This window comes from Salmo trutta, chromosome 13 (assembly GCF_901001165.1).
Source record: "Salmo trutta chromosome 13, fSalTru1.1, whole genome shotgun sequence".
Classification (NCBI taxonomy): domain Eukaryota; kingdom Metazoa; phylum Chordata; class Actinopteri; order Salmoniformes; family Salmonidae; genus Salmo; species Salmo trutta.
In genome coordinates this window covers 53,653,737-53,663,559 of record NC_042969.1, presented here as the reverse complement: position 1 = coordinate 53,663,559, position 9,823 = coordinate 53,653,737, and the positions used below count along the sequence as shown (strand labels likewise).

General features: G+C 47.3%; 1 protein-coding gene across 5 annotated transcripts in view; it reads left to right on the top strand.

Moving 5' to 3' along the window:
• LOC115206027 (uncharacterized) overlaps window positions 1–9,823 on the top strand; it is a 58,974-nt gene that overhangs the window by 24,541 nt on the left and 24,610 nt on the right. For 3 of the 5 annotated variants that reach the window (XM_029772557.1, XM_029772556.1, XM_029772560.1), the window contains one exon: window positions 3,877–4,280. In XM_029772557.1, coding sequence (XP_029628417.1) covers window positions 3,877–4,280 — 404 coding nt within the window. Of the gene's footprint in view, window positions 1–3,198; window positions 3,689–3,876; window positions 4,281–9,823 lie in introns of those variants that run through there. The other 2 variants (XM_029772559.1, XM_029772558.1) reach the window with 2 other exon arrangements.

Below are 9,823 nucleotides of genomic sequence, written 5' to 3'. Positions count from 1 at the left end.
TCCACCAAGGCACCTGCAAGTTCCCAGACATTTCTGGGGGGAAATGGCCCTAGCCCTCACACTCCGATCCATCAGGTCCCAGACGTGTTCAATGGGATTGAGATCCGGGCTCTTCGCTGGCCATAGCAGAACACTGACATTTCTGTCTCGCAGGAAATCACTCACAGAATGAGCAGTATGGCTGATGGCATCGTCATGCTGGAGGGTCATGTCAGGATTAGCCTGCAGGAAGGGTACCACATGAGGGAGGAGGATGTCTTCCCTGTAACGCACAGCGTTGAGATTGCCTGCAATGACAACAAGCTCAGTCCGATGATGCTGTGACACACCGCCCCAGACCATGATGGACCCTCCACTTCCAAATCGATCCCGCTCCAGAGTACAGGCCTCGGTGTAAAGCTCATTCCTTCGATGATAAACGTGAATCCAACCATCACCCCTTGTGAGACAAAACCGCGACTCGTCAGTGAAGAGCACTTTTTGCCTGTCCTGTCTGGTCCAGCGACGGTGGGTTTGTGCCAATAGGCAACGTTGTTGCCGGTGATGTCTGGTGAGGACCTGCCTTACAACAGGCCTACAAGCCCTCAGTCCAGCCTCACCCAGTCTACTGCGGACAGTCTGAGCACTGATGGAGGGATTGTGCGTTCCTGGTGTAACTCGGGCAGTTGTTGTTGCCATCCTGTACCTGTTCCGAAGGGTGTGATGTTTGGATGTACCCATCCTGTGCAGGTGTTGTTACACGTGGTCTGCCACTGCGAGGACGATCAGCTGTCCATCCTGTCTCCCTGTAGCGCTGTCTTAGGTGTCTTACAGTACGGGCATTGCAATTTATTGCCCTGGCCACATCTGCAGTCCTCATGCCTCCTTGCAGCATGCCTAAGGCACGTTTACGCAGATGAGCAGGGACCCTGGGCATCTTTCTTTTGGTGTTTTTCAGAGTAAGTAGAAAGGCCTCTTTAGTGTCCTAAGTTTTCATAATTGTGCCCTTAATTGCCTACCGTCTGTAAGCTGTTAGTGTCTTAACGACCGTTCCACAGGTGCATGTTCATTAATTGTTTATGGTTCATTGAACAAGCATGGGAAACAGTGTTTAAACCCTTAACAATGAAGATCTGTGAAGTTATTTGGATTTTTATGAATTATCTTTGAAGGGCAGGGTCCTGAAAAAGGGAAGTTTCTTTCTTTGGTGAGTTTACTACTATGAGTGTTGGGTAGGTTAGTGTGCACAGGACTGGTCACCTCAGATATGGCTTTGGACATATATCCTGTGTTAGTACAATAATGTTAACATGTTTAACCCTGATTGTGGCAGTATTATTCAGAGTATTACATGTATCCACTCCAGACCTTTGGGCTCCCGCTCCGACCTTCTCTCTGATCTCATCTCAGCCCACGTCTGTGTTTTGGTGGGCTGTCTTAAACATTTTGACGCCAGGGAAAATACTGCGATTGTATATACCTACCGTGGAGCAGCTTTGGTGATACGTCAGTGTAGAAAAATCTTTCTGAATGTTCCACTTGAGCCCACATGGGTCTCTTGAGTTGAATCCATTCTACTCTCATGACTCAATTGCCAGTTTTCCCCCAAAATATTTAATTACAGTGACATTACTGTGTAAAAGAGGATTAGTTGAATCAACAAAATCCTACTCAGCCATGATTAAAGGGTTCCAAAAGAGTCCTCCGGCTGTCCCCATAGGAGAACCCTTTTTGGTTCCAGGTAGAACTCTCCCAAAAGGGTTCTGTCTGGAACCAAAAGGGTTCTACCTGGAAAATAACTCTTTTAGGTTCTAGATAGCATCTTTTTTTCTAGGAGTGTTAGTTTTTCTGAATGGGAGTGTAGGAAAACAACAGCTGCTGCCCAGGCTCCAGGGAGAGGATAAAGACAATGTGTCAGGTATCAGCTTTGACTAGAGCAATATAGCACTGCGTAATGCAGTGATTTGACTTATGACCATGGAAACTATCCATGTACACATACTGCAAGTTTATAGTCTGTGTTAGCCTCAAATAAGGTAATTCCCAATTGGGCAGCCGTGAGGTTGAAAATTAAACTTTGGACACTCTCCATGGAAAACCACTAAGATTCATTGTGTAACATGTCTGCAATTAGAAAGTATAGTACGATTTTGGAGCAATTATACTGATTATATCATTTTTCTATATAATTATTGGTAACGATGCATCTGCCCTTTTGCAGTCAAGTGTCTTAACATAAATATCCAGTGTGTTTATAGAATAAGGGCTATTTGACCACCTTTTAACCGATTGTAAAAACAAACCAATTTTTAAAAAAGTTAATGAATCCTTGTTTATAATACAATTGACTTTAATAGGATAGCTTATCATAATTGACCTTTTTGTTTCCTGAAGTGATAGGATTTTTTTATGCACACATGCACAAGGAGTCTCACCCGGCATCTTACTAAATGGAGATTACCCCCAGTCCAGCATTCACTTCTATGTTTAGCTGGAGGGCATATTCTGCTGTCTTTCTCTTTGTTCTCTACTGAAGCCAAGTCATTTTCTGTCCATATAAGACTGGAGTCATTCTAATGCTTTTCATGGAATCAGCCCAACGTAGATAAACACTGCCCTTCAAGCAGCTCATGAGTTTACTTAAATCAAATTCAGACAATTAATTCTGCCAAAATGCTTTAGAATCGTGTGTGAATGTCCTCGAGCAAGGAAACCATTGTGAATCTCTGCAACAGCTAATGGTTAAATGAAGCTTCTGATAGATGGGGATACACACCTCAGTCACAGACAAACAATTGCGCAATCATGGTTCATTGCGATTCATAGTGATATCCTGATTACAAGGTGGGATTCCGGTAACACTTTAGGAAGAAAACATTGGCCCTGGCTTCTGTTGAGGATGGCATACAGTAGCTAAATAAGGAGTTGTTTTCGTTGTCGTCATGTAAGGGTTCGTGAGCGAGAGAGGGCATGTACCAGTCCTTTAAACTGAACCATTATGATGCAGGAAGTGATGGATTGTTCCTCTCGGTTGGCCCTCCCTTTCTAAAGTGGGCAACCATTGTAGCACCACCAGTTCTACATTTTACTCTCGACACAATGAAACTATTTCTTCGTAGCCTGGGCTTATTTCATGCTCATTTACCATGACAACCAGTCTATTTTCTCTCAAATTGTTTGATTGCAGACAGAACCTTTCTCTGTCTAGTGTTCTGTTTCCTGTGTTCAATTGGCCTTGCCTGACAACGCTGAGATGGTCCCAATAAAGGGGGTCGCTGGGACCTCAGCGAATTTAGTCCACCGACCGGCAGATCAAGCTGGGGGGAAGAAATTGGTCTCTCTGTTTCCTGTCAGCCCTGAATTGGCTTTGTGTGTTTTTGCACAAAAGTGCAGGAGGTTGCCAGAACAAGAAGATTGACAGCGAGATTGTAGCAACCAAACTGTGAAAAAAAGAGAAGGTTTTCTCGTAATTACACCTTTTTTTGACACCCCTTGTTTCCTGCATGGCAGCTTTGTGGTCATGTTCAGAGGAACACAAAGTAAGCTGTTCAGTCAGCCTGCTCTGACTTTCATGGCAGAAACCAACCTACATATTAGTCTTGTAGCTGTACTGTAAGTATTTTGTCTAGTTGTTCCAAAAAAGAAGAAGGCAAAGTGTTCTAGCACCTGTGTCAACCTATTTCCCAACTGCTGCTGGCAGCCCAACCTGGTAATTTGAACTGATTTCTTTTTATACACTTCAGCGAAGTGTGAAAGTGATCCAAGAAAAGCCTGTCGGGTTAAAACAGGCCTGCGTGGTTGGTTGGTTGGTTGGAGTAGTTTGTGTTGATTTATGTTGACATGACATTGACTATGTCCTCCTTTTCTCTCCATCTTCTCCCTTCTCCCCTCACCCAGCTGCCAAGCGCCCCTCCTCTGTGTCCTCCCTGAGCAGCATTGTGGGTAGGATGACCTCGTCGGAACGCGCCTCCCGCGGGAGCTGCACCTCGGTCAACACGGTGTGCTCAGACAGCGACCGCACGGCCAGCCTCAGCTCCTCTGCCTCCTCCGCCTCCCTGCAGGACGGACAGTCTTCCTCTTCCTCCTCGCTGCCCTACGGGGCCGTGCCTGCCTACCCTTCCTCGCCGCAGCGCAACGGCTCCGACATCAGCCTGGACCTCACCCCCCTCTCCCAGCTCCCAGCGGGGGTAAACCCTGCCACCGCCGGGTCCCTACCCAAGCTGTCTCGCCTGGAGAGGGTGGTGCTGGAGATAGTGGAGACGGAGCAGGCGTATGTGAGGGACCTGAAGAGCATCGTAGAGGTAAGAAAGAAGCCCTCCCCTCCCATCCACTCTCCTTTCCTCTCCTCCTGTCCTCAGTACAGTCAGTGTGTCTCCTCTCTGTGCTCTGGCCTGCTGCTGGTACTGGTCTGAGGACAGCATTACCTCCCCATTCCTGGTACTTGGTACCATGTTGACATGGAAAGAATAGGGTTTAACATGATCATCATATGGTTTACATATTAGCATGTATAAAGTTTACAGTATACATATTGTAATTACCACAATGCCTAATGTCTATAGTGAAACTGGAACTGGAACTGGAACATGAAAATAAGAATTTGTTCTTAACTGACTTGCCTAGTTAAATAAAGGTAAAATGAAAATACAATAAAAAAAACTCATGGATACTGTAGGTTGTGTCAGCAGTTTTTCAACCCCTTTCTACAGAGGAACTCCTCCACTCTCCCACCAGCTTCTTATTAGTAAAATATGAACAATGCTTTCATCCCCTCCTTGTTCGGTGGCCATCTTGGAGCCCTGTCTGGCCTCCCCGTGTGCCTCTGTGGCTCCATCCATCAGTGGCCCAGGTGGAACACGAGGAGGGCAAGAGGAGGGCATGGCACGGGATGAAAGCAGAAGTAAATCCAAGTCATTACTTCAAAAGGATGTTTCACACTCTTATCCGATAGGGTCAGCTGGCCTGCGACAATGAGGAGTCTGTGACTGAACACACACACACACGCACACGCACACGCACATGCACACACACACACACACACACTAACGCTCGCATACACACACACGCACGCACGCACACACACACTCACACACACACACACACACACTAACACTCGCACACACACACACACACACACACACACGTGCATGCACATATACTGTACATATACACACACACACACACACACACACACTAACGCTCGCATACACACACACACACACACACACACACACACACACACACACACACACACACACACACACACACACACACACACACATACACATACACATACACACACACACACACGTGCATGCACATATACTGTACACACACACACACACACACACACACACACACACACACACACACACACACACACACACACACACACACACACAGAGGGAGGATTAGTTTGATAAGGAACAGAATGGGGTTGTTGAGTCAGGGGCCCTCTGAGTGGATGGCTGTCAACACTTTTATCATATTGCCCTTGGAAGCGGATGGATTTAGCTGTGACCTTTAAGATAGGTCAGGAATCAGGAGTCTCTCTACGGGACTGAGGAGGAAAACAGAAGAAAGACAGTCTTAAAGGAAGTGACATCCCTTTAATGCCTAATTTTATGGGAGGCCAGCGCTCCCTTGAAAAAGTAATTAGCAACTATTTTCCTGGTTTAGGGTTAGTTTTACGTTTACATGTAGGGTAGTGGTTAGGGTAAAAGCCAATTTATTCTTGATCCAAAAATGTGGTCGGAGGTTTCATATGGAGGGTGTGAAGCAATTGCGGATCTCCCGAATGCATGCAGAGGCCAAATCAAGATCTGTACCGCATCATCGTGCGCCTCTCAAATTGAGTAACAATGCGGAGAGCTCTGTAGAGCTCCAGTTTGACGTGACTGGTTGACAGTAGGTGAGGACGTGAGATCCTGTCTAAACACAAACTCACTTCCACTTGATAACTTCCTTCACAACAGCTCTACTCCACTAAGCACAAGAAGTGTGAAAGCCCTGACGTCTTCGGAGGCTGCAGCGCAGTAAATCCTGTCTGGCCACTTCAGATGCCGGATTGGTACTGTAGAGGCATGACTAGGGTAAAGGTTAATGGATAGTTTGTTGAACAGTTGATAGCTACTTGAACATTATTCAACTACTTTTTGGTTGTATTTTGGTTTTGTTGATTGTGAAAGCCAGCCTGATGGACCTAGGGTTTAGGGTTAGGGTGAGGTGCAAGACAGTGTGGTTCATGCAGGTCAGGTCTGTGCTGGAGGGAGGGAGTGATCTGGTTCAAATCAAATCAAGTTGTATCGGTCACATTCACATGGCTAGCAGATGTTAATGCAAGTTTAGTGAAATGCTTGTGCTTCAAGTTCCGACAGTGCAGTAATATCTAACAAGTAATCTAACAATTCCCCAACAACTACCTAATACACACAAATCTAAAGGGGTGAATGAGAATATGTACATATAAGTATATGGATGAGCAATGGCCAAGCAGCATCAGCAAGGTGCAATAGATGGTATATTATACAGTATATACATGTGATATGGGTAATGTAAGATATGTAAACATTATTAAAGTGGCATTATTTAAAGTGGCATTGTTTAAAGTGACTAGTGATCCATTTATTAAAGTGGCCAGTGATTGGGTCTCAATGTAGGCAGCAGCCTCTCTGAGTTAGTGATGGCTGTTTAGCAGTCTGATGGCCTTGAGTTAGAGGCTGTTTTTCAGTCTCTCGGTCCCAGCTTTGATGCACCTGTACTGACCTCGCCTTCTGGATGGTAGCGGTGTGAACAGGCAGTGGCTCGGGTGGTTGATGTCCTTGATGATCTTTTTGGCCTCCTGTGACATCGGGTTCTGTAGGTGTCCTGGAGGGCAGGCAATTTGCCCCCGGTGATGCGTTGTGCAGACCTCACTACCCTCTGGAGAGGGTTGCGGTTGAGGGCGGTGCAGTTGTCGTACCAGGCTTTGATACAGCCCGACAGGATGCTCTCGATTGTGCATCTGTAAAAGTTTGTCAGGGTTTTGGGTGACAAGCCAAATTTCTTCAGCCTCCTGAGGTTGAAGAGGCGCTGTTCCGCCTTCTTCACCATACTGTCTGTGTGGGTGGACCATTTCAGTTTGTCGGCGATATGTACACCGAGGAACATAAAACTTTCCACCTTCTCCACTGCTGTCCCTTCGATGTGGATAGGGTGGTGCTCCCTCTGCTGTTTCCTGAAGTGCACGATCATCAACTTTGTTTTGTTGACATTGAGTGAGAGGTTGTTTTCCTGACACCACACTCCGAGTGCCCTCACCTCCTCTATGTAGGCTGTCTCGTCGTTATTGGTAATCAAGCCCACTACTGTTTTGTCGTCTGCAAACTTGATGATTGAGTTGGAGGCGTGCATGGCCACGCAGTCAAGAGTGAACAGGGAGTACAGGAGGGGGCTGAGCACGCACCCTTGTGGGGCCCCAGTGTTGAGGGTCAGCCAAGTGGAGATGTTGTTTCCTACCTTAACCACCTGGGGGTGGCCTGTCAGAAAGTCCAGGACCCAATTGCACAGGGTGGGGTTGAGACCCAGGGCCTCCAGCTTGATGATGAGCTTGAAGGGTACTATGGTGTTGAATGCTGAGCTGTAGTCAATGAGCAGCATTGTTACATAGGTATTCCTTTTGTCCAGATGGGATAGGGCGGTGTGCAGTGTTATGGCGATTGCGTCGTCTGTGAACCTGTTGGGGCGGTATGCAAACTGGAGTGGGTCTAGGGTGGCCGGTAAGGATATGATCCTTGACTAGTCTCTTAAAGCACCTCATGATGACAGAAGTGAGTGCTACGGGGCGGTAGTCATTAAGTTCAGTTATCTTTGCCTTCTTGGGTACAAGAACAATGGTAGCCATCTTGAAGCATGTGGAGACAACAGACTGGGATAGGGAGAGATTGAATATGTCCGTAAACACACTAGCCAGCTGGTCTACGCATGCTCTGAGGACGCGGCTAAGGATGCCGTCTGGGCCAGCAGCCTTGCGAGGGTTAACACGTTTAAATGTTTTACTCACATCGGCCATGGAGAAGGAGAGGGGGGGTGAGCAGTTCTTCTTAGCGGGCCGCGGTGGTGGCACTGTATTATCTTCATAGCGGGCAAAGAAGGTATTTAGTTTGTCTGGAAGTGTGACGTCGGTGTCCGTGACGTGGCTGGTTTTCTTTTTGTAGTCCGTGAATATCTGTAGACCCTGTCACATACCTCTCGTGTCTGAGCCGTTGAATTGCGTCTCAACCTTGTCCCTGTACCGGCATTTTGCTTATTTGATTGCGTAGTTAAGGGGTTCTGCCTCTGCTTTGATGTGGAGAGAGGGGGAATGTTGCCAGTGCTGCCCATTAGCAGGTGGAGATCAGCAGGTGGTGCAATCAGCGCTCTGGGAGAGCGGTGCTGAGAGCGGAGGGGTAAATGTGTGTCTGTGCGAAAGAGAGAGAGAGAGAGAGAACGAACAGCTTCTTCAGGACATGTCAGGGTAGGTGTGGGTATGCGTTAGAGGTTCGAGAAGCCCTGAAATGTAACCCTCGTAACCCCCTTTTTGAAGCTCAGCCTTTTAAGAGCCAGTAAAACGAGCAGGCATTTGACAGAGCTGGCCTGTGCAGGGATGCCTTACAGAGCAAATGTCCATACATTTGTTTTTGCAGGACAGGGATTTGGGACAGAGCACGGCTGTGGGCCCCTGAGTTGATGGAATGGAGTTAGTTGTTGGCTGTCTCAGACTGCTGACTGTGTGAGTTGCACATGTGATGTCTATTGGCTCAGCCTTTACAGCTATGGAAATCTGGTTTTGATCCAGGGATGATGTCAAAGTTGCTGGTAATAAGAACCAAGTATGATGATTGGAGTCAGTGTCTGTGTGTGTGTGTGTGTGTGTGTGTGTGTGTGTGTGTGTGTGTGTGTGTGTGTGTGTGTGTGTGTGTGTGTGTGTGTGTGTGTGTGTGTGTGTGAACAGTTAAATAGCTTGCCTTCTCGTGTTTGTGCGTGTGTGAGCTCCCATATGTATTTGCTCATATATGTCTTGAATGTGCAGTATACAGTATGTTGGAAGACACAGGAGGAGAAAGGTGGAGAGAAAATGGGGAGAGCCAGGGAGAGCGAAGCCCCCTTTCGTTCTCGCTGTATTCCTGCCAAATAGGACAGGAAATTGGGGGTGGGGGTTTGGGGGAACGGAGCGTTTTTTGCCTCTCCTTAGCTGTAACCCCCCAGTTTGGGGCACATGCGGAGGGGATGGAGGGGCCCTCGCAGGCAGCACAGAGGGACAAACTCCTTTCTCCAAACTCTGACCTAGTTTCTCAGACAAAGAGACCAAAACCTGCCGGCTGCCTCTCTTTCTCTCTCTCTTTCTCTCTCTCTTTCTCTCTCTCTATTGCTTTCATTCTATCTGTCTTTCTTCCTTTTCACAGTGAAACATGTATCTCTTTCTCAGTCCTTTCTGTTCTTGTGCTCTCCTGCGTTTAACCCTCTTATGTCTCAATTTCCCCCTCAAGTCTCTTCCTCATTTTTCCGGTCTTCTCCTCGCTTCTTCTGTCAACTTCTCACTCATCCATCTGTCTCTCGCTCTCCTCCTCTCTTCTCGCTATGGGTCCTCCTTGCCCTCCGAAAGGTGTGTGTGTGTGCATGCCTGCGTATGTGTGTCTGTCTCTCTGTCTGTCTGTGTGTGCGTGCGTGTGTGTGGAAGTGTGTGCGCGAGGGGGAATTCTTGTTCACCCATGACTGTCTGTAAGTCGACAGTAATTACAGTGCCAGTGTTCCCTTGCCTTTAAAAGGTGATGAATGTGGCGGAGCCCCCTTTATTTTTTGTCTCACTTTGCCCCAGCTCGGCCTG